The sequence below is a fragment of the Phocoena phocoena genome, chromosome 14 (assembly GCF_963924675.1).
Source record: "Phocoena phocoena chromosome 14, mPhoPho1.1, whole genome shotgun sequence".
NCBI lineage: Eukaryota > Metazoa > Chordata > Mammalia > Artiodactyla > Phocoenidae > Phocoena > Phocoena phocoena.
The window spans coordinates 28849910-28876480 of record NC_089232.1 but is presented as its reverse complement, the minus strand read 5'-3'; the positions used below and the strand labels follow the sequence as shown (position 1 = coordinate 28876480).

General features: G+C 34.7%; 1 protein-coding gene across 4 annotated transcripts in view; it reads right to left on the bottom strand.

Moving 5' to 3' along the window:
* The window catches only part of EXOC6B (exocyst complex component 6B), a 715924-nt gene that overhangs the window by 410965 nt on the left and 278388 nt on the right, over window positions 1-26571 (bottom strand). For all 4 annotated transcript variants that reach the window (XM_065891362.1, XM_065891363.1, XM_065891364.1 and 1 more), the window contains exons 7-8: window positions 25479-25655; window positions 2293-2361 (exon numbers count right to left, since the gene is read on the bottom strand). In XM_065891362.1, the coding sequence (XP_065747434.1) occupies window positions 2293-2361; window positions 25479-25655 (246 nt within the window). The remainder of the gene's footprint in view (window positions 1-2292; window positions 2362-25478; window positions 25656-26571) is intronic.

The following is a 26571-nucleotide window of genomic DNA, read 5'->3' as shown; positions in this document are numbered from 1 at the left end:
ATAAAGTTCTATAAATAGTGAAAGCAATTTAAAAGAGGAAAAATGAGAAGGTACTTCTTTTACTATATATGTAGATATATTACAAAACCAAATATAACAAACTATAGAGCTGAGAAACAGATTCACATAAATATGAATGTTTAGTGTATGCCAGATGTACTACCAGGAATTACTGAGTGATGTACAGATTATGTAATAGATGGGATTAATAAAACTGAATTCCTCACATAGAAAACAATTGAGTTGGACCCCTACCTCATACCTATACATACAGCAGTGAAAACAAGATGGATCAAAATCAAAATGTGAATGATAAAATGTTAAAGGTAATGGAAGAGGAATGCTCTATGACCTTGAAAGAGAGAGGGATTTTTTAAAAACAAGAATCAAAAAGTACAGATTATAAGGTTAATACTGATTGACTTGATTATATTAAAATCAAAGAGTTCTGTTTCACAAAAGATAACACAGACATAGTTTAGAATCTGGTGGCAAACTGGAAAAAAGATATCTGTAATATCTTAAACTGTTAATATCTACAATATTGGAAGAATTTCTGAAATGTCTCTTTCCGGCAAACAGAAAAGACAAAAACAAGAAATCCAATTAAAAAAACTGAACAAAGACCAAAAGTAGGCCGTTCAGAGAAGAAAAATCTTAAGTGATTAATAAGTCTATAGAGAGAAACATAATGTTACCAGTCATCAGAGAAATGCAAATTAAAATGATATCAGTATCCATCAGGTTATTAGAAATTGGTGAAATTAAATATTATATTGATACATATACCTTATAACCCGAGAATTTCATGCCTAGGTATAGAAAACATAGAAACTTACACACCAGTCCATAAGAGGGTACTATTTGTTACAGCAGAATATTATAGGCAATTTAAGTGTTATCACTAAAGTAATAGATAATTAAATACAGCAAATACAAACCATCAATTAACTATCACGTTTAAGTGGGAGGCAATGAACTAGATATACAGACTATAAGGAGGACAGATATTAAAAATAGCGCTAAGCAAAAGATATAAGAAATAGAACTAGGTCTGTAAGACAATACTATCTGAATAAGTTAAAAACAAATACATATACAAGTCACTATATATTTTTCAAGGACACAAACACAACCATGATCATATATTAAACATATTAGAGTTACTATACTTGGGGATGAGAGACAAATGGGCTTATGGACATGGGATGAATGGAAAAAACATGATAAAATAAAATACAACAGGGGCCTTGTATGAAATGATGAAAAGAATGTGTCACAAACCAAGATGTTTATAATTTATTTAACTCTCTGTACGTGATATTGAAAAGAAACTGTCACTTATTTTAGATGCCTTGATACAATTTTATCTATATCTTGCTTCATTTTTATATAGCAAGAATGATAAATGGAGAGAAGAAATAGAGAGTGAGAAAAGAGGGAGAGGGAAAGAGGGAAGCAGAGAGCAAGGAGAAGTGGGAGGAGGAAGGAGAGGAGAGGAGAAGAAACTATCAGTTCTTTTCTCAAACTACTGGAGATCACCAAAAATACTTCAGGCCATAACGTCCACCCAAACCATCTGGAGTAATGACTAAGTGACACTATGGTAAATATACGAGGAAAGAAAATGGATAACACACTGGGCAATAAGACATATTCAAATATACTAAAAACAACATGATAGAAGTTTCACTGAACTTTGCTATAAAATATATCGATAATGGACTTCTCTCATCAATTTGTCTTTGATGATACTTTAGCTTCATAGTTTAATTTTTTTATTGACCGTATGTATCTGTGTGTCTGCATGTAGGTGTACTACCAAGAAGGAGAAAGCGCCTTTCTTAGAATCCCATTAATACCCATAATATTTCTCCCCAGAGAGGTTCCTCTTCCCATATGTGTTATATGACAAAGGAAGAATTATCAGGAATGATAAAGCAAACAGTTTTTACAAATATTATTTTAATATGTAAAGATAGGCTATTGTATAAATAACTACATTAAATTAAGAATAGAAATCTGAATTTGTGTGTCATTATTTCTAGGTATAATCTAATAATCTGTTGATGACTGATAGAAATTAACTTTACTAGCTATAGCGTATCACATGGCAAACACAAATAAAAGATTCAAGAAGAAAAGAATTACTTTTTTAATAACTGATACTCCTTAAGTAACAGTTTCTTATTCCTTACTCTTAATACTAAACAGAGAAACTATCAAATATGAGAATGCAGAGTTTTGAATTCAATATAAATTTTTATTAGGCAGAGCCAGATAAAGACTCACCAGGACAGAATATATGTGTAGACATCGATAAACAGGAGAGAAATCAACCAAATCTTGGGCCCCAGGTACCTGCAAAACAACCAAGATTGTCATAAAATAGTCAAACAAGGCTATTAAGAGCAACTGTACTCATTTTTAATACTCAAGTACTAAAAAAAAAAAAAAAGTATGCTTCCAGACATCTAGTTTTGGCATTTCAGCCATGGCATTAATAAGCAATGAGGATATCACCGAGGTTGGGACACAGAACAGAAACAGATGTAACTGGTCCTGCATCTGCTTTTAGAGACACATTTGGAGGCTGCAGGAAAAAGAAGGAAAAGAAAAAGGTGGAAATGTGACTTTGCTAACTTGACTTTGTCTTCTTAGATACATGGTACTCTACATAAAAAAACTAAGTTTCAGTGGTCAAAAACAAAACTTGCCACTTGAATGGCCTGCCAGGCAACTTCTGAAGGGCATAAGAATCAGTGAATATTAAGTCAGCATGCAATCAAATTACAGAAATATGCCAGGAAGAGGGGGAGATGATTTTTTTTTTTTTAATTTAGTTAGTTAGTTAGTTGTGCCAGGTCTTAGTTGCAGCCGGCAGGCTCCTTAGTTGTGGTTCGCAGACTCCTTAGTTATGGCTCACTGGCTCCTTAGTTGCAGTACACATGTGGGATCTAGTTCCCTGGCCAGGGATCGAACCCGGGCCCCCTGCATTGGGAGCTCGGAGTCTTAACCACTGCGCCACCAGGGAAGTCCCTATATTTTTAAGAGTAAGATAATGAATGGAAAACCAAACCTAGAGTAATATCAAAAAATTGTAATATGAACAATGCATACAGATTAATCCTAGACATCAAAAGAGAAAGTAAAACAAAAAACATCAGGTAAGAACTGCAGTATAGTCACAGTGCTAAAACTGATTTGTTACAATCGTGACGATGAATAAGTCACACTTAACTTTGACCTCAATTTCCTCATCTGAAAAAAAAAAAACTATCAAACTATCCAGTTGACCCATAGAAATTTAACAAGAATAAAAGGAAACACCGAAAGCAAATATTAAACAAAATAAAACAAAAAAGACAAAATTACATAAAGAAGTACAGTAGTCAAAATAAAGACCTAGCTAAAGTTTTTACTGTAACACTAGTAACTGTATCATTCATCAGAATATAGGCAGCAGGCACATCTAAATTGGGTTGGGCTGATTCATGATTACAAGGTCAGTTTCCTTTACTTCATAAAGTAAGCCTCATATCTTCTTTAGGTAACAGATTCTTCATCAAGATGCTGTTCCTAATGAAATCTACTCATTCTGCAATTCAACAGTACAATACCTACTTTCTTTTCCCTCCAAAACCATCACATCTCTCTATATATTGGTTCAAGTTTATTGACTATTCTGTTCATTTGCTTTGCATCCATGAGAGTAGAGATTAAATCTCTATGTTTGGGAACCTCACTCTATACAGTGTACACTCTGTAAGCACTCAAAACAAACTTTTTGTGAATCCAAAGATGATAAGGTGCTTAAGATCCTACACCATGGCCAAAGCGTAGTTTCCCTTTAAAAAAAAAAAAAAAAAAGGCATTTAGAAAAGTTAGTAAGCATTGGACTTCCCCCGCGGTCCAGTGCTTAAGACATCACGCTTCCAATGGAGGGGGCGTGGGTTCGATCCCTAGTCGGGGAACTAAGATCTCACATGCCGCGTGGTGCGGCCAAAAAGAAAAAAGAGAAAGAAACAGTTAGTGAGCATTGCCAAATTACTGAGAAAAACATTTTATGGACAGATGGGCACCATGTAGGTAAAGAAAAGTACGACTAAAAAGCATGTAAGAGTACAATGGATACTCATTTTCATCTCAACACAAAAAGAGGCAGCAGGTGATCATTCCAGGCATTCTTATTTGAAATGACCACAATATTAAAGCACCTTTACAGTTGCTCCTCTATGAAGTGGAGATTTCAAGGAAAGTTATTTTATTTTTCCAGAAAACCAGAGCCTACTAGTGAAAACTAGAGCTAAGTGGAAAACAATCTCAAAAGAAGAAACAATAGAAAATTTCCATTAAATTATATTTACAATAGTATTTAAATTACCTAAAAATTACATGTGCATATAAAAAAAGACAAGAAAGAAATGCATAAAAAAAATTTTTTGATCTGTATAGAAAATGAAACTTTTTCCCTTTATTTAGAATTAACAATTATAAAGTTATTTTTTAGAAATATATACTTTAAAAAAGTTTAAGAAAACTTTACCTAATTTTAAACAAATTTCATCACAACTTTGTTTATATGCTCTTCTTCATGCAGTTTATTTATTTTGTTTTGCTTTGAACTCAGAGCCATGGTTTCATTCAAAAGGAAACTGCTTCTAACCATTGCTCAGACAGAGCCTTGGTCCTTTCACAAGTCAGACCCATCCTTACAGAATGAACATCCACATTAGGGGACAGTTTCCCCAGAAATCTGTGACAAATAACCTAATGGGGCCCTTTACTAATGTTCTGAGAAGACTGGTTTATCTGGGCCAAATAAAAAATAAATATAATTAGAGAGGAGACAAAGGCTTTTCCTGTCACCTCCACCAAATATTTATCAAACCTATTTTCTATGAGGCTGTCTTGACATCATCATATTCAGCTTCAAACTGTTTAAAGTACTCTGACCTGGAAGTACTGGCTCTGCTATTTCTTAGCCTCTGAAATCATAATCCAGTTAAGTCCTCCTAAGCACATGCTTTCCTGCTTTGAAAGTGGTACACAGAAATCTAGACAAGAAGGAGCAGAATGGGGCAAACTTTATTTCCACCCTCCAAATAGCCTACTGTTTAGAAATCATTTTTCCTCCATGCTCCCTTCTGTGAGGAACACTAGGAACACTGTGAGGAACCCAGAAGAGTGCTGTGAGAAGAAAGGTATGTAAAGCATGCACTGACTCATGTTGCTTTGAGCTAGATGTGTTTTCTCTGCTTCCACTAATGAAAAAGAATCACTTACATCTTCAGGAAGGTGGAAGGAGGAGAGCAACATACACTGTACGTGAAGGAATGCTACACGTTTGAAAGGATAAGAAATGAACTTTCAAAAACCTAAATAAATGGGAGTGGGGAAGGAGTACTAGAACAAAAGGCAATGTTTCCTAACTCACATAAATAGTCTATTTCAAGGTCCACATTTTGCTCCCTATTTAAAAAATGCTAAATCTCTGTCAGAGCTGTCTTCATTCTTCTTCTCCATTGCCCCTGCCTCCCCTCAGGCTGCAAAGAATGATCCAAGCAGGTTTAGGTTTCAGCTGGGGCAGAGGGAGGGGTCCAAGGACACTTTCCTAAGCTAACAATGACTGCCTCTAATGGTTTCTGTCTCCTAACAAAAGCCATGACTCCGTCTTTATCAGCTTCATCTAATTTTTCCTTTCCAAAGTAAATAACACAGCCCTTGCATTTTACACATGTCCAAGTTTGACAAATCATTATCGACTGAGACTATAACTGATAAGAGATAACTTTGTGGTAGGACATTGTCATTTCCTCTCATAAGGGCTTTCTTTCTGAGATACAGAAACATGATTAAAATAGTTAAACATTTCCTCTGCATGGCAGTCAGGAACTCAAGACATTAAGATACTGGAGTCTGTATTTTTCTAGTTCAGATAGATCTATCTTCATACCAACAGTAGCCACAAACAATATACTTAAGATTATCCTGCTTTTTTAACTAGTTGTTTTCCTTAAGAATTCACATGAAATGATTTCATCACCAAGGACAGCAGCTGCCTAATTCCCTATATGGTTTCTGAATGGAGCGCCTTCTGCCAGCTCAAACCTCTTTATTTTCAGGGAGGAGCAAATAGTAGGTAAAATTTTAGATTCTGTACCTAAGAAATCTATGCCTGAGAGCACATTATAATATTATATAAATTAAAAGAACTTTGATATATTTTAAAATAAAAGATAACAATAAGCTGTTAAAAGAATTTACAGGTGACTGTCCTACAACATCCATAGGCAGATGCCATGGAGGCAACAACTACGTTCGACAATTAAACATTCACATACCCACTAGAGATTGTGTACTGTTAGATACCAATATATATGGCTAATCTGTCTGTTTCAACCTTATATTTCTATGATAAATATTAACAGCTTCAGTCAAAGAAATACTCCCTAATTATTGTCTATAGACTATTTGCTGTTAAATAGCATTACATCCGTCAATACACCAGCTATCACATGATGCCACTAAATAGATGGCAAAAAGAGTCTGGACAGAGGATGCTACAAAGTAAGAAAAGTAAATTTATAAATAGAATTAATGAAAACCACCCTGAAAAAAATAGTCTTTTGAACCTCTGTACACAATATACATTAGAGAAGATATAAAGATTCAGAGGAAAAACGGGAATATTAGATGTCAAGAAGAAAAGAAACATGAGTATTTCTGATTATGAAAATTCTTGCAAAACATCAGGATCTGATTTTTATATGTTTTTCTTCTTTTCTAATACGTCTTAGTTCAAGTCAAAGGAAGTTTCTGAAAATGGAAAGGTTAGTGGGTAAGTTCGTCTCATATATGATAAGGAAAATGTTAATTTTTTTAAAAAAGGAGACTTTGATTTTAAAATAATGACATTCAAGTTTTAACAGATACACTCATTTAATATTTATTTTCCCAAAAAAAGGAGTTAAAAGTTAGTTCTTTCCACTACCTTTAAAGGCTCACTAGTGTATCTGTAGGTAACAACCTGGTAAATCTACCTGCTTTACTACTGGGTAAAGCACATCATTAGAAAAGGGGAATAGAGTACAAGAAACCATCACTTGTCTCCTTCCACTCAAGAAGAGTAGCAAATGTACTAAGAGAGATTTACCTAGGCTGCTGATAAAGACAGTACATGAAAACAGAAATGCATTAGGGTGCTCTAGTTCTGTTGTTCACACAGCTGTCCAAGGAGATACTGACACACAAACACACACACACACACACACACACACACACACACACACAGGCCATTTATTTTTCTCTTACGAACCCTTTTAAAGTAGGTGGCTCTTCCAAAAAGAGTATGATAGAAGTTCACAAGGAATTTAGATATGCTTCCCACTAATTATTTGAATCATTTTCCATCTTGAAAATACTTTTGATTACCACTTAAAACAGTATTTTGGTATTTCAGTTTCTTGGTATTGGTAAATGAATCTAGGGACTTGGTGCCTATCTCTGAAAATTAGTTGGATCTCAAGTCATTAAAATACACCAGGCATTTTTCTCAAAGGAGAAAACAACAAATGATTAGCTAAAGGGGCATTGCCTCTGAATTCAGAGGACCAATTTGACTGCCCATATTATGTTTGGAAGCCAGGAAATACCCGTCAAACATTTTTTACCAGTGTACTTTTCTGAACTACTTGACTTCCAAATTTCAGAGAAAAGAAGGGTAGAATTCATTTGGACATAAGCTTTAATAAAGCTGGACTAAACACCACAGACACACAAACCAGAAGGCACAGGATTCTAAGTGACTAGAATTGGCTAAAGTATAAAAAAATTTCTAAGCTTTTAAACATATAAGAATACCCTGACCAGAGCCCTATCCTAAAAAGTACAGTATTTTTCTATTGAGCTTCTCACAAATTATTAGAATTCTTCCTGAGAAATCCCTCAGTAGATTACCACTTAATTTACTCAAGTACTTGCACTAAACAGAAGAAATCAGGAAAAATATCGGCATTTCTCCTTACTGAGACATTGCAAAAAACCTTGTGGCTAAAATTAAATGAGGGTCCCTCAAGAATTCTCTGCTTGAACCTGAACACTTAGGAAATAAAAATTCAACTGGTCTTTATTTAACAACGGTCTACTATATGCTAAGAAACTCTAAACTATTAGGGAAAAAGGAAATTTAGCACGAATATGGTATTAAATATAAAAAGTTCTAAGAGAAGGAAAAGTTAAGGTGATCAAAAGTAGGTAGAAGAAAATAGTATAATGTTATAGATAAAGAACTAATATCCCTAATATATAAGGAAATCATAAAAATTGAAGGGAAAAAACCCCAAAATCATTAGAAAAAAATGGGCAAAACAAAAGAGCGGATAGTTTTTTGGGGAAAAAAGATACAAATAGCCCTCAAACTTATCAGATACTACATTTCACCCACAGTAAAAGGAATGCAAACTCAAACTATACCATTTCTCATTTATGCAACTGGAAAAATTCAATAACTTAACAAAATGGTCTCAAGGAAGCTATAAGAAAATAGGCACCTCACACATTGCTGGTAGGGTGGAGGTATAGAAAATGTTACAACCTCCATGGAGCACAATTTGACATTATCTAACAAAACTACATATGCATTTACCCCTTGAATCAACAATCTAGAAACCTACCCTGAAGAAACATCTCCAACTATATGGAAAACAATTCTCAGGTTTTGGGGTTTATTATGAATCTTTTTTTAAGTTTTAAGGTGTTTTACATACAATAAAATCCATCCTTTCTAGTGAACAACTCTGTATGTTCTAAAAAAATCCATATAGTCCTGTAATCACTATCACAATCTAGATTTTTAAAAAGGGTTCCACCACCCCCAAAATTTCCCTCATGCCCCTTTGTAGTCAAATTGTTCCCTAATGCTCAGCCCTTGACAAACACTGATCCATTTTATGTCCCTAGACTTTTGCCTTTTCAAGAATGTCATATAAATAGACTCATACCGGGGCTTCCCTGGTGGCGCAGTGGTTGGGAATCCGCCTGCCAGTGCGGAGGACACGGGTTCGAGCCCTGGTCTGGGAAGATCCCACATGCCGCGGAGCAACTGGCCCCGTGAGTCACAGTTACTGAGCCTGTGCGTCTGGAGTCTGTGCTCCAAAACGGGAAGAGGCCACGATAGTGAGAGGCCCGCGCACCGCGATGAGGAGTGGCCCCCACTTGCCGCAACTGGAGAAAGCCTTCGCGCAGAAACAAAGAGCCAACACAGCCAAAAATAAATAAATAAATAAATAAATAAATAAGTAAGTAAAGGAAGCAACAGAAGGATAACCCAAAATAAATAATAAAAAAAAAAAAAAAAAAATAGACTCATACCATATGTAGCATTTGAATCTTGCTTCTTTCATTTAGCATAATGCATCTGAGATTCATTTATGTTGTTTCATGTATCTATAGTTCACTTCTTTTTATTTCAGAGTGATACTCTAATTATGGATATACCACGGTTCATTTATCCCTTCACTCATTGGAGGACACTTGGGTTGCTTCTACTTTCTGGCAATGTATGAATAAAGTTGCTACAAACATTCAGGTAGAGGTTATTGTGTGAATATAATGGGTAAATTCCTAGGAGTGAGACCGCTGGGGTCATATGGTAAGTGTATGTTCACCTTTATAATACACTAATAGGCTGTTTTCCAAACTGACTGTACCATTTTGCATTTTCACAGCAATATTTAATTTGTTCAGCACCCAGCCAGTACTTGATTTTGTCAGTATTTTGTTAAGCTCATTCAAATAGCTATGTAGTAGAGACACTACACTTTCATAGGAAAAGACTGGAAATCATTAAATGCCTACCTATAAGAAATTGGCTGAATAAACTATGGTTCATTCAAATAATAGAGTACAATCTGGCAATAAAAATAGAATGAGAATGATTTCTATGAAGTGATATGAAAATTACTATTTTCAGGATATATTTTCAAGTGAAAAAACAAAGTACAAAAAATATATACGTATGATGCTATTAATGTTGTGTAAGGTATGAGAAAGGGTAAGTACACACGCCACAAACACACACAAACTCAAAATACTGATTATTTACAAAGGGTGGGTAGGATCAGGAAGGGAGAGATAAAGAGGAAAATGGGATTTCACTGAACATATCTTCTTACATAATTCTGCCTTTTCAACCATGTTCATATTTTACATAGTCAAAAAAATTAAATTAATAAGGATGGGGAACTCCAAAAATAACACAAAAGGAACAAATGAACTTAAGAATATATAAATTTGGTAACAATCACACACGAGAAAATAAAATAGCCAAGAAACATCTGAACAAAATACTCTGAACTATATAGCTCCACTGTATTGTACGATGAGAAGGACTGCAAAGAAATCTTCAACTTAATAAGTTTACTGCTTTTAATGACACATGCATAGATATTCTGAAACTATTTTGTGTTATATGATTAGGCAAATGAGTAAATATATTAATACTCTGGGAACCAGGATTCTCAGAGACACAAATATGGAATAGAAGAAGAGGAAGAACTATGATATCAGGTTTAAATTAGAAGCATCCGGTTTAACTCACAATTTATAAAAATGCCTATGTTGGTACAGCATGTGTATTTCTTAACTCTGTCCACAAAAGGAGCATACCTAATGCCCACATCTCAGTTTCTAAATATCACTATCCAGTAAAAGGAACAAGAACTCTTTGACAAAATAGCTAATACTGGGGGCTGGGGCAAAACCTGGAGTAGACCAGGAATATCTTGTGCCAGAAAAAAAGGAAGTGCTCAAAAACTGATGAAGACAATGGATGAGACTCCCACTAGCCAAATTTGGAACAACTGGAGAATCAAAATGAAAGACAAGAATGGACTATAACCCTTGTATATAAAAAAGAATATATGTGACAACACTGACACACACAAAAAAAAGGGAGAAAAGTAAAGTTCTTTAAAGAATAATGTCAACTAATCAATGTGAATGAAATGATAAAGATAGAAAAATCACTATTTTATAATCACCACAGTAACACATGATTCAGGAAAAAAATATCAATGAATTCTAAACCAACAGGTGAAAAACAGGGAACAGGATAGCTGCATGATCTAAAAGTATCACTCTATAGATCACTTATTAATTACAAAGGAGGAAAGGCACCTTTACAGTGGAGAAATCTGGTAGACACCACCTTAACCAATTGTGTACATCCTGATATGATGCACTGAAAAGAACATAATACTACTTTTGTTATACTCCTGCCAAAAATGATTAACCTGAATCTAATCAGAAGGACGCACCAGATATGCCTAAATAAAGGGATATTAAAGGAGAATAAATAGACATAAAAATTAAATGCAATGTGTGATACTTGTCTAGATGTGGTTGCAGGAAAAAATGAAAGAAAAAAACTGCTGTAAAGGACATTATGGGGAAATTTGTATACACGTGACATATTAAGTGGTAGTATTGTATCAAAATTAAAATTCCTGAGTGTGACCATTGTATTGTGGTTATGTGGAAGGATATCATTCTCAGAAAACTAGAAGTTTCTGTATTGAGAGTTCAAATATGATGGATGAAATATGCCACTTTCTTTCAAATGATTCAACTTTAGCTGGGGCAGTGGGAGAGGGTGGAAAATAAAACTGACTTTCAAAATCAATTTTTTGAGAGAAAAATCTCCAAATTTAATAAGTAGTTAAGTGAAGGTATATGTATGTTCATCTTACCACTCTGGTAAGTTTTCTAAAGATTTAAAATTTCTTTTAAAAAAGCTTTTTAAAAGAGGATATTACTCTAGAGGTGGGAGTTGGGGATGGGCAAGATGAGTGAAAGGGGTCAAAAGGTACAGATTTCCAATTATAAAATAAATGTCATGGCATGCAATGTATAACATGGCAACTATAGTTAATAATAATGTATTATATACTTGAAAGCTGTTAAGAGAGTAGATCTTAAAAGTTCTCATCACCAAAAAACAAAAAAAATTGCAATTATGTATGGTGATAGATTAACTAGACTTACTGTGGTGATCATTTTGTAATACACAGAAATATCAAATCATTACATTGTACACCCAAAACTAATATGTTATATGTCACTTATACTGTAATTAAAAATTCTTATAAATAAGTAAGAAGAGGATGTTACAGAAGAGGTGAGATTGACCTAGTCCTCAGGGAAAAGTAGAATTTGGTATTTTAGACAAGGAGTGGTGGGGGAGTACATTCCCTAGTTGGGGTTATTAGCAACTTAGCACAGAGTGAAGGTGGTAGTTGAATAAGCAATGAGCACATAAAGGAGAAATTCCAGAAGACCTGAAAAGGCAAGTAGACTTTTATAATTAAGGCAAATAATTTCAAAACAAGAACTTTATACTATCAGAAAATGAAAAAATTTTAAAGATCTTAAATCAATGAGAGCCATAATAAATTTTTGCCAATGGACAGACCCAAAAGATCAAAAATTAGGAATAAGAAAAGCAAAATAGAATATCTAAGCATGTCATAATGTTTTCACTCAACTTTTTCAATTGTCTTTATTGCCATTTGGTTATAAATACAGGTACCTACTTTTCATTTGACTACATTTATCCTTAACAGACCAGCTTTCATCAAGAATCGAAATGGAGGGCTTCCCTGGTGGCGCAGTGGTTGAGAGTCCGCCTGCTGATGCAGGGGACGTGGCTTCGTGCCCCAGTCCAGGAAGATCCCACATGTCGTGGAGCGGCTGGGCCCGTGAGCCATGGCTGTTGAGCCTGCGCGTCCGGAGCCTGTGCTCCGCAACAGGAGAGGCCACAACAGTGAGAGGCCCACATACCGCAAAAAAAAAAAAAAAAAAAAAAAAAAAGAATAGAAATGGAAAACTCAAAGGAGACAGGGGTCAGTGGGTACAGGGAACCAGCAAAGCAGACCAGCATGTTAAACTGTATTCTTTTAACAGACATACTATGTATATGAAATATCTAGGACTACTACTTATTTTTACAATGGAGTATATTCTCATCTTTTTTTTCCAAACATGTGGTCCTGCCAGTGTATCTTCCATTTTGCCATTTTTTAATACACACTCAGTAAAAGTAATATTTCCCTCAACAACTGCACAAATATGATAATAAATGGCAATATCTAATGTGCAGACACAACCGGGATTGTGGCTTAGTGGAAAAACCATATCCTTTGTAGCAACCTTGAAGCTCAGGGCTAGTATATTACTATCATGCTTAGAAAGAGACTAGGTTGGAAATACAGATATTTTTGTGTGAATTCAACTAACTTTTAAAAGTTTGAAACTAATTTTAAAACTTTTAAGCACTGTACAAGCCAACAACCATTCTGTAAGCTGTTTCTGGCCCATGGGCTGCCAATATACAACCTCTAATTTAAACTCTAAAGTCCTAACGGCATCTTTTATTTCACTTTAACTTGTTGAGAAATAACCCATTTTGTTACCTTCCCGTCAATAGAAAGTTCTGCAATAAACAATTTGAAATTTGGATCAAATATCATAACCAAAATTTTACATAAGCAATTTGACATTAATTAATTATTGTCACTATTTTATAGGTGAGAAAAGAGATGCTCAGAGAAATTATAGGACTTCCTTCAACAGCACAAAAGCTGACAGAACTTACACCTTCTATAGACAAATCTTGTGTTTTTTTACAATCACCTTGCTGTGGATTGAATTGTGTCTCCCCCAAAATTCATATATTGAAGCCCTAACCCCCATAGTGACTGCATTTGAAAATAGGGCCTTTAAGGAGGTAATTAAAGTAACATAAAGTCATAAGGGTGGGACCCTAATACAATAACTGATGTCCCCATAAGAAGAGGAAGACTCACCTGGTGCGTGCAAGCAGAGAAAAAGCCATGTGAGGACACAGCAAGAAGGTAGCCATTTGCAAGCCAAGAGGAAAGGCCTGAGGATAAACCAACCCTGCTGGCAATTTGATCTTGAGAGTATCACCCTCCAGAACTATTAGAAAAGAAATTTCTGTTGTTTAAGCCACGCAACCTGTGGTATTCTGGTATGGCAGCTCTAGCAAACAAATACAACTTGTTACCTCAAAATTAAAGTAACATAATCAAAAAGACATCTCAGAAGGCTTTATATTAAACACATGACATTTGTATTTAAATTAGCACTTCCATCGTGTTAATTACATATTTCAAGAAATACACCAAAATCTTAAGAGTTAAACCTGACATGGATCATTTGTTCAACAAACATTTATTTGATCCATACTCTATTAAGAGTTTTGTGGATAACATAGTGACCACTAGTCACTAACAGTATGTAAACAAATTAAAAGAGATATCTGCCAGAAATATGACACCAATGAAGTGTTCTAAGAATACAGAAGCTCTGAAGTAACCTAGAAACAAAGAAGAAATCATAGGTCCTGCTGCTTCAAGCTATTTCTTACTCAATACTGCTTTATTTCAGTAGATTTTTCGTTTACAGTAGATTGTAGTCACCACTCCATGTAAATATACATCATCAAAAACTATATCAAGATATATTTCACCTTTATTCCAAAAAAAGCACACAGTCAGAATGCCATAATATTAACTATTATATACTGGTAGCATTGTATGTGCCAAGCACTATGACAGAAGCATCATATAAATTACTTCAGTCAATCCTCACAATGACCCTACCCTTAGTAGGTATTATTGTCCCCTTTCTCACAAATAATAGATCACCTTAAGTGGTTCTCTGTACTATGTGTTCCAATATTTCAAAAATAATATTTCAGAAAAATCTAATATACTCTCAAGCTAAAATGTTCACTACTTCTAAAAATATTTTTTAAGTTCTGTCTAGACATGTAGAGAAAAGCAATAACATCTGCATATACCACAGTATGACATAAAGATTCAAAACAGATTTCCAACATCAAAACCAGGCCGGCCAAGTGCACCACTCCCCATCTTCCCCACGAAGCAGCTGAGGTCCCACCACAGCTGGAGGGCAGGTGCAGCCCACATGAGGGACAACCCTTGAGCACCTGGCTCTGGTGGCCAGGGAAGACTGTGCTTCCAGGCCCCAAGGATCATACCTTATACAAGAACACTCCTTTAAGAATGAGGGAGACAGCTGTTTCACCTAATAACATATAGACAAACACAGAGAGCCAGGCAAAATGAGGAGACAAAGGAACATACTCCAAACCAAAAAATAAGACAGATGCCCAGAAAAAGACCTTAATGAAATGGAGATAAACAACCAACCTGATTAACAGTTTAAAGTAATGGTCATAAACATACTCACCAAACTCAGGAGAGGAATGAATGAACACAGTGATATCCTTAACAAAAAGATAGAAAATATATGAAAGTACCAAATAGCAGTCATAACTCAACTGAAATATACACCTGAGGGGTTCAACAGCAGATTGGATGAAGAAGAATGAATCAATGAGCTGGAAGAAAAGCATGGAAATCACCTAGAAAAAGCAGCAAAAAGAAAAAAAAAATTTTAAGTGAATATACCTAAGGGACCTCTGAGACAACATCAAGCAAAAAAACATTTACATTATAGAAGTCCCAGAAGGCAAAAAGAAGAGAAAGGGTCAGAAAAATTATTTGAAAAAGTAATAGCTGAAAACTTCCCTAATCTGGGGAAGGAAACAGACATCCAGGTCCAAAAGAGTTCCAAGTAAGGCAAAACCAAAGAGAACCACACCAAGACACATTATAATTAAAATGGTAAAAGTAAGGACTAAGAGAGAATCTTAACAGCAATGAGAGAAAAGCAACTTATTACATAGAAAGAAAACCTCATAAGGCTTTCAGCAGATTTCTCAGAATAAACTTTGCAGGCCATAAGTGAATGGCATGACATATTCAAATTACTGAAAGGAAAAATTTTCCAACCAATAATTCTCTACCCAGCAAGGTTATCACATTCAGAATTAAAGGAGAGATAAAGAGTTTTCCAAATAATCAAAACCTAAAGAAGTTTATCACCACTAAAGTGGACTTATAAGAAATGTTACAGGGAATTCCCTAAGTTGAAAAAAAATGGCACTAATTAATAAGGAGAAAACATAAGAAAATTCACATCTCATAGGAAAAGGTAAATAAGAAGGTAGCAGATAAATCACTTATAATGCTACCATGAAGTTTAAAAGACAAAAGAAATAAAATTAGCTAAAAATACAATAATTTGCTAAGGGAACATAAAATAAAAAGATGTTAAATGTGACATCAAAAACATAAAATGTAGTGGGATAGTAAAAAATGTAGAATTGTGGAATGTGCTCAAATTTAAGTTGCTATCAACTTAAAATAGACTGTTATATACATGGGATGACACATGTGAACCTGATAACTACAAAGAAAAAACTTATAGTAAATACACAAATGAAAATGAGAAAGGAATCTAAACAAAGCACTAAAGAAAATCATCAAACCACAAGGGAAGAGAGAAAAAGAAACAGAAACTATAAAAATAGCTAGAAAACAAATCACAGAATGGCAGTAAGTACATACCTATCAATAATTACTTTATATATAAATGGACTAAATTCTCCAATCAAAAGACAGAGTGGCTGAATGGATTAAAAAATAAAAAACAAGACCCATCTATATGCTGCCTACAAAAGACTCACTTCATAAGTAAGGACATAAACAGACTGGATGTAAAAGGATGGAAAAACACATTCCATGCAAATGGAAATGAAAAGAAAGCTGGTATAGCTATAGTCATATGAGACAAAATGGACTCTAAAACAAAGACTGTAATAAAAAACAAAGAGAAGCACTACATAACAATAAGGGGGTTAATACAGCAAGAAGATATAACGTTTATAAATATGTGCAAGGCAAATGTGATAACCACTACACTACGGAAACAACACTTAAAATATGTATGCACCCAACATAGGAGTACCAAGATACATAAAGCAAATATTAATGAACTTAAAGAGAAAATTAATAGCAATACAATAATAGTAGGGGACATTGACACCCCACTTATAGCAATAGATACACCATCCAGACAGAAAACCAATAAGAAAACATCAGTCTTAAATGACATATTAGATCCAATGGAATTAATAGATTTATACAGAATACTCCATCTAAAAGAAGCAGAATACACATTCTTCTCAAGTGCACATGGAACACTCTCCAGGATAAATCACTTGTTAGGCCAAAAATCAAGTCTCAATAAATTTAAGATGACCAAAATTATATGAAGCATCTTTTCTGGCCACAAAGCTATGAAAATAGAAATCAATTACAAGAGGAATACTGAAAAAAAAACCCCCACAAAAATGTGGAAATTAAACAACATTCTACTAAACAACCACTGGGTCACTGACGAAATCAAAAGTGAAATCAAAAAATATGTAGAGACAAGTGAAAACAGAAATATTACATACTAAAATCTGTGGGGTGCAGCAAATGTAGTTCTTAGAAGGAAGTCAACAACAACACAGGACTACTTTAAGAAACAAGAGAAATCTAACTTTACACTTTAAGGAACTAAAAAAAGAAGCACAAACAAAGCCCAAAGTTAGTAGAAGGAAGAAAATAATACGATCAGTGCAGAAATAAATGAAATAGAGACTAAAAAGACAATAGAAAAGATCAATGAAAGTTAGAGCTGGTTCTTTAACAAGATAAACAAAATTGACAAGCTTTCAGACTAAGCAAGAAAAAAAATGAGAGGGCTCAAATAAAATCAGAAATGAAAGAGAAGTTAAAACTGATACCACAAGATTAGATCACTCCCTAACACCATACACAAAAATAAGCTCAAAATGGATTAAAGACCTAAATGTAAGGCCAGAAACTATCAAACTCTTAGAAGAAAACATAGGAAGAACACTCTATGACATAAATCACAGCAAGATCCTTTCTGACCCACCTCCTAGAGTAATGGAAATAAAAACAAAAATAAACAAATGGGACCTAATGAAACTTCAAAGCTTTTGCACAGCAAAGGAAACCATAACCAAGACCAAAAGACAACCCTCAGAATGGGAGAAAACATTTGCAAATGAAGCAACTGACAAAGGATTAATCTCCAAAATTTACAAGCAGCTCATGCAGCTCAATAACAAAAAAACAAACAACCCCATCCAAAAATGGGCAGAAGACCTAAATAGACATTTCTCCAAAGAAGATATACAGAATGCCAACAAACACATGAAAGAATGCTCAACATCATTAATCATTAGAGAAATGCAAATCAAAACTACAATGAGATATCATCTCACACCAGTCAGAATGGCCATCATCAAAAAATCTAGAAACAATAAATGCTGGAGAGGGTGTGGAGAAAAGGGGACACTCTTGCACTGCTGGTGGGAATGTGAATTGGTTCAGCCACTGTGGAGAACAGTATGGAGGTTCCTTAAAAAACTACAAATAGAATTACCATATAACCCAGCAATCCCACTACTTGGCATATACCCTGAGAAAACCAAAATTCAAAGAGAGTCATGTACCAAAATGTTCATTGCAGCTCTATTTACAATAGCCAGGACATGGAAACAACCTAAGCGCCCATCATCGGATGAATGGATAAAGAAGATGTGGCACATATACACAATGGAATATTACTCAGCCTTAAAAAGAAATGAAATTGAGCTATTTGTAATGAGATGGATAGACCTAGAATCTGTCATACAGAGTGAAGTAAGTCAGAAAGAAAAAGACAAATACCGTATGCTAACACATATATATGGAATTTAAGGGAAAAAAATGTCATGAAGAACCTAGGGGTAAGATAGGAATAAAGACGCAGACCTACTGGAGAACGGACTTAAGGATATGGGGAGGGGGAAGGGTGAGTTTTGACAGGGCGAGAGAGAGTCATGGACATATACACACTAACAAACGTAGTAAGGTAGATAGCTGGGGGGAAGCAGCCGCAAGGCACAGGGATATTAGCTCGGTGCTTTGTGACAGCCTGGAAGGGTGGGATGAGGAGAGTGGGAGGGAGGGAGACGCAAGAGGGAAGACATATGGGAACATATGTATATGTATAGCTGATTCACTTTGTTGTAAAGCAGAAACTAACACACCATTGTAAAGCAATTATACCCCAATAAAGATGTTTAAAAAAAAAAAAAACTGATACCACAAAAATACAAAGGATGATAAGAGAATACTATGAACAATAATATGCCAACAAATGGGACAACCTAGAAGAAACAGATAAATTTCTAAAAACATACAGTCTACCAAGATTAAATCATGAGAAAATAGAAATGTTAAATTGACTGATTACTAGTAAGGAGACTGAATCAGTAATCAAAAACCTCCCAGCAAACAAAAGGCTTAGACCTGATGGCTTCACTGGTGAATCATCCCAAATATTCAAAAAAGATTTAATACCTATCCTTCTCAAACTCCTCCAAAAAAAATGAATAGGAGGGAATGCTTCCAAACACTTTTTAGGAGGCCAGCGTTACCCTGATTCCAAAACTAGACAAGAGCAACACCAAAAAGAAAACTACAGGCCAATATCTCTTATGGACATAGAGGTAAAAACCTCAACAACATATTAGCAAACTGAATTCGACAATACATTAAAAGGATTATACACCACAATCAAGTGGGATTTACTCCAGGGATCAAGGATAGTTCAACATCCACAAATCAATTCATGTGATATACCACATTAACAAAATGAAGGATAAAAATCATATGACTATCTCAGTAAATGCAGAAAAAGCTTTTAAAATTCAAGAGTCATTTATGATAAAAACTCTCAAAGTGGGTATAGAGGGAATATACTTCAACATAATAAAGGTGATATATGACAGACCCACAGCTAACACCATAGTCAACAGTGAAAAGATGAAAGCTTTCCCTCTAAGATCAGAAATAAAACAAGGATGCCCACTCTCACCACTTATACTCAGAAAAGTATTCAAAGCCATAGCCACAGCAATTAGGCAAGGAAAAGAAATAAAAGGCATCCAAATTAGAAAAAGAAAGAAGTAAGACTGTTACTGTTTGCAGATGACATGATACTATATATAGAAACCCCTAAAGACTCCACCAAAAAAACATTAGAACTAATCAATGAATTCAGCAAAGCTCCAGGATACAAAATCAATATGCAGAAATCCATGACATTTCTTGTACAATAGTATTGAAATATCAGAAAGAGAAATTAAGAAAACAATCCAATTTACAATTACATCAAAAAGAATAAAATACCTAGGAATAAATTTAACCAAGGAGGTAAAAGGCCTATACACTGAAAACTCTAAGACTGATGAAAGAAATTAAAGAAGACACAAATAAGTGAAAAAACATTCCAAGCTCATGGATTAGAAGAGTTAATATTGTTAAAATGTTCATGATACCCAAAACAATCTACAGATTCAATGCAATCCCTATCAAAATTCCAGTGAAATATTTTACAGAACTAGAACAAATAATTCTAAAATTTGTATGGAACCACAAAAGATCCCAAATAGCCCAAACAATCTTGAAAAACAACAAAGCCAGAGATACCATGATCCTAATTTCAAACTATACTACACAGATATAGTAATCAAAACAGAATGGTACTGGCCCAAAAGCAGACACACAGATCAATGGAGCATAATTAAGAGCCCAGAAAAAAATCCACACATATGTGGACAATTAATTTATGATGAAGGGGCAAAGAACATACAATGGAGAAAGGACAGTCTCTTCAATAAGTGGTATTGGGAAAATTGGACAGCTACAGACAAAAGAATGAAACTGAACCATTATCTTATACCATAAACAAAAATTAGCTCAAAATGGTTTAAAGACTTGAATATAAGACTTGAAACCACAAAATTCCTGGAAGAAAACATAGGTGGTAATCTCACTGACTTCTGTTTAGTGATGTTTTTTGGATCTGACTCCAAAGGCAAGGGAAACAAAAGCAAAAATAAACAAATGGGACTATATCAAACTAAAAAGCTTCTGCACAGCAAAGGAAATCATCATTAAAACAAAAAGGCAACCTACTGAATGGGAGAAGATATTTGCAAATCGTATATCCAATAAGGGGTTAATATCTAAACTACATAGAGAACTCATACAGCTCAACAACAAAAGAACAAACAGCCCTATTAAAAAATGGGGAAATGATCTGAATAGACAATTCACTAAAGAAGACATACAGATGGCCAAAAATCACATAAAAAGATGTTCAAGATCACTAATTACTAGAGAAATGCAAATGAAAACCATAATAACAGGTGTAACCACCTCACACCTATTAGAATGGCTTGAACAAAACGTTAAGAAATAACAAGTGTTGGAGAGGATATGGAGAAAAGGGAACCCTCACATACTGTTGGTGGGATTGTAAATTGGTGTAGCCACTATGGAAAACAGTACAGAGATTCCTCAAAAAGTTAAGAATAGAACTACCACATTATCCAGCTATTCCACTTCTCGGTATATATACAAAGAATATGAAAACACTAATTCAAAAAGATATATGGGGCTTCCCTGGTGGTGCAGTGGTTGAGAGTCTGCCTGCCAATGCAGGGGACATGGGTTCGAGCCCTGGTCTGGGCAGGTCCCACATGCCGTGGAGCAACTAGGCCCGTGAGCCACACTAAGAGCCTGCGCGTCTGGAGCTTGTGCTCTGCAACAAGAGAGGCTGCGACAGTGCCCGTGTACCGTGATGAAGCATGGCCCCCACTCATCGCAACTAGAGAAAGCCCTCGCATAGAAACGAAGACCCAACACAGACAAAAATAAATAAATAAATAAATAATACAATTTGCTAAAAAAAAAAAAAAGGTAGAGGAATTTAAAAACAAAAAGATATATGCACCATGTTCACTGGAACATTATTTATAATAGCCAAGACAGGGAAAAAAACTAAGTGTCCATCAATGGATGAATGGATAAAAAAGATGTGGCATATAGGTGTAGATAAAGGTATAGATACAGATCTAGAGATACAGATATACCCACAATGATACTATGCAGCTATATAAAAAGAATGAAATCTTGCCATCTGGGATGATATGGATGGAACTGAGAGTATTATGCTAAGTGAAATAAGTCAGAAGTAAAAAGACAAATACTGTATGATTTCATTCATATGTGGAATCTAAAACAAAACAAATAAATAAAACAAAAACAAACAGTTACAGGGAACAGATTGGTGGTTAACAGAAGGGAAGGGGGCTGGGGGATGGGTGCAAGGCATTAAAGGGGTCAATTGTATGGTGACAGATGTGACCATCTGGTGCGTGATCACCTTGTAGTATATACAGATCTCAAATTATAATGTACACTTGAAACTTATATAATTTTTTTAAATTCCCCAAATCATACATATTTCCACTGAAAACCAATTGAATTAAGTTGATGAAAAACGGTCAAATATCAGTAGTTTATATAGTTCAACTCTAATATAAGACAAGTTAAAAAAAAACTTAACTAAGGCGACCCTTTCATTAGTTTAGACAAAAATAAAATACAAATAGGAAGAGAATTTACAGGGGAACAGTTTTCAACAACTGTTGCAACACTTCTCAACAATCAAGAGACTGACTCTGTCAGTCAGCTCAACATGTAGTCAGTTTTTTATCCAAGATGACAATTCACTTCTATGACTTCATCTTCAGTTCTCCAGGCTATGAAGTTTTTCCCATCTCCGGCACAAACTTTATTTCGGTTTAACAATGTATTAACTATCTGTTTACTATGTGCAAAGCTATTTTCTAGGTGTTTGGTTTTCCTTACCCATCTCATTCTATGGTCTACTATTAAGTATTATCAAACTAAAAACATACTAAATAATGTACAAATGTCACTTGGCTCAAAGAATGTATTAAGTACACTTCCATTAAAAGCACTAGGAAAGGGCAAAAAGTTCTTCAGAGAATGAAAAATATACCTAACTTAAGTATATTAAATCAGAATCATAAAATTTCATAAAAAATAATGCAGGTAATCTATTACAAGCAACAGATTTTAGAAGACAAACTATAACTTTCTCTTCAAGTACTGTATTCATTGCTGGAAAAATGTTAGGACATATTAATGAAAAAGCAATAGGACACCTAAACATTCATGAGTTTGTTTGCTTTATGTACTAAAAATGCTTCCTCATGGTCCACTATAGCCTTGCAACTCAAAGTGTGCCCAGGGTCCAGAAGCACCATCCTTACCTGGGAGCTTGTTAAAAATGTAGATTCTCAGATTCACCCCCCAACCTGCAGAATCAGAATCTGCATTTAAATATGATTCCAAGGTGATTCCTATGCACATTTAAGTTCAAGAAGCACTTTCTCTACAACATGGCTCTTAACTCAGGTCCTAAGGGCAACATGAGTTTCACAAATTCCCTGAAATTTCATGCAGAACTTTTTGTGAGTGAATATACATAGATTTTACTGGGTAAAGGCTCCATATTTTTTATCAAACTCTCACAGGAATATGACGATCTCCAAATAGATTAAGAACTACTAGATTCTATGGCACAGTTTAAAAGTCAAAATATTTCAAAAACTATTTGCGCTACTCTCAATGAGGTCTGTTGAAGAATGACAAGAATGAAGGTCAGAACGTCACAGTGGGTCACGGAAGACCTTATCTGAAGAATTTATTCACACCATGCAAGAACTATGCCAAGAAACCAGTTTGGAGACATCTAAATAAATAATTCTCTACATGAGGTTTGAGATTAAGAATGTGCACTTGAAGAAGATTCAAACTGAGAAGTAAATAAATATAAGGTAGGATTTTTTTTTTAAGATAGGATGCCATTAGATGACAGCAAAGTGCTGAATTCTTGTTGTAAGAGCTCAATCAGCAAATCTCTAATACAAATTCTGTTTGATTTGGGATACAGAACCATTTTAAAATGTTAACTTCCAAGTACATTCTTACAATATTTCCTTTATGAGGGATCGCAACACGTTTTACTAGTCGTACTTTCTTCATCCTCTTTGGACCTCAGAAGACAAAACAATGAAGAAATATGGCACAAAAATTAAAAAGGACTTGCCCAGGATCTTCAGGGAGCTAATGATAAACAGTAGCTCATATCCAGAAGGTTCTCACTAATATATGAGAACTGTGTACGTTTCATGCTTTCATCTTATCACATAACCATCTCTTTGGGGTGTGTATTATCCAGGGGCACAGACAATGTTTAACTTGTTTCCTTAAGCCATAATGCCTGATAGAATTTAATTTCCTTAATGGGCAACCAAAATGTAAGTTTAAAATGTTAACTGGATTTATCTTGATCCTGATATTTTATTGTACCATTACTGTAATTCTTCATCTGTGATAGGTCTAATCCCTGACAATCTGATCTCCAGGGTGGATCCATATCCAACCATACCAGTCATTCCAGGCAAGAGAGAATGCTAAAAAATATTCAGGGGATCAAGATTACCCTAAGATTGCAAAGTTAGACAGTGAAAAGTTTGGGGCTGTATTTTGGCATGGAGAGGAGAGTAAGAAGGTTAGTAAGCGCATAACAAAGAACAATGATGGAGAAGAAACACTGAACCCAGTTTTATCTGGAGAAATGAAACAATGAAAAGGAGACAAATACTTAAAGATGAAACAGGTTACTGAGAACAGGAGTAAATGGTTCCTTGCACATGTCAGTGAGCATTTGAAAAGTAAATAATATGATCATTAATGACAATTTTTACAGTAAAATAAAATAAAATGGCAAAACCAATATCTGAATGCAGTCTGTAAGTCTGCAAAGCTCATGCACCTAACCACTATACTCACAAAAAAACTAATCCAGTTTATGCAAATGATAAGTAGTTCAAAAATGTTTTAACTGGAAATCTCAAATGTCATAGTAGTTTTATTTTTAAAAACACATTAAACATATTTCCAACAACAAAGAAGGATATAAAACAATGCACTAGTTAAGCCACTTAATCTTATTCTTTACCTGAAAGTGTCACAGAACTAAGAGGTTAGGGATATATCACAAAATTCCCAGATACCCTATAATCACTCATACATTTATTTTCTCCAGAAATATGTTCTCAACTTTCTGGAACCTTTTTACAATTTCAATCTGAACCATTTCTCAAGCCTAAGAAATCTCTGTTTACTCCTACTGTTTAAAGTAACATCTTTTATTTGTCTGAAGTAACTTTGTTCCAGCTTCAGTGGAGATCATCTATCAATAGATCTCTTTCTCTAAGTCAGGTAAACTCTACTCTTCCCTTAATGTAGTACCCAGTCAGTATACAATCAACAAACCCTGAAACTTAAAAAAAAAAAAAAAAAATGGATGAGTATATTTAAAGTCTAAAGAATTAGAATCTAAGATATCTTAGTACATCTTCAGCTTCCTTAAATCAGGGAACATTTGTACTTAAAATGATATTTAATATCCAGAAGATATCACAGCTATGTTATATGGATAAATTCTTCATCACATCTCAAACATACCATATTGAAACGTAACAACAGGTTCACTTCCCCGGTTCAAATGTTAGTTACCTCTTCATCATCTTCCTCATCTTCAACATCCAGAATTCCTGAATCCTGTTCAGACTTGGGGCTAGTGCTTCCTATCTCTGTATCAAAAATTGTATATGCATCTTTCTTAGGTTTTCTCTTGCTACCTATTCTGGGTTGTTGCAAGATGATGTTATCCAGGTTTCTTTGTTGTTGGGCCTAGGATAGAAACACATACACGCAAATAAACAAAAAAAGAAACAAAAGAAACAGAACTTAATTAAGTATTCAAAGAACTTCTAATTTTGAACTAATTGGTATCTTAAGAAAAATACAACAAAATCCCTTAATATATGAAGTTTTAGTGCCAGAAATAAAACCAAACATATTAATGTACAGATTTTTAACCCTGGAGCTACCCATCTTTATTCATTTCCCCAGTTTCCATAGAAAAAAAGATAATCAGTCAATATTATCATGAGACTTTTCAAATACAAACACTAAGTCATCACAAAAAAGAAATCTACTGATCTGTACCTAAGTAGCCAAGAGATTAGTAAAAATGACTGAATATTTATCTCTTGAAAGATAAGTGCTATACTAGAACCACTGTGGTTGGGAGAAGAGGGACAGGAGCCTTTAAGCTTAGGGGACTCTTAGAAACACATATGTGGATACAAGAGACCAATAAATTTTAATCAGGATAATGAAATATCATAATAGAGTAATCTGAACTAACTAATTAAACAGGATTTCATGAGCTTAGTCTGTGGAAAACAGAGTTTTAAGCATTTCTTTTTCTAAACTTTTATAGAAAAGTATAATTCCCTCAACTTAACAAAATAGACTCAAATGATGGTGTGGTTTCCATAGATCCAAAGAGGTGGAAAGTGTGACTATACAGACTCAACAAAAGAAGCTAAACCAAAGTATCAGAGCTGGAAGGGACCTTAGTTACCACTCAGGAAACAGGCTAGAAGACAAAGGATTTGTTTGAAGCTACAAGGCTAGTAAGTGATAAATCAGAAGCCCAAAGTGTGATCTCCTAAATTCCATATCAGTGATCTTCCCACTATACCAACAGTCCCTCAAAGCATGACGAAAATGTTTCCCCCCAAAAAAGAGTTCTGTGGTC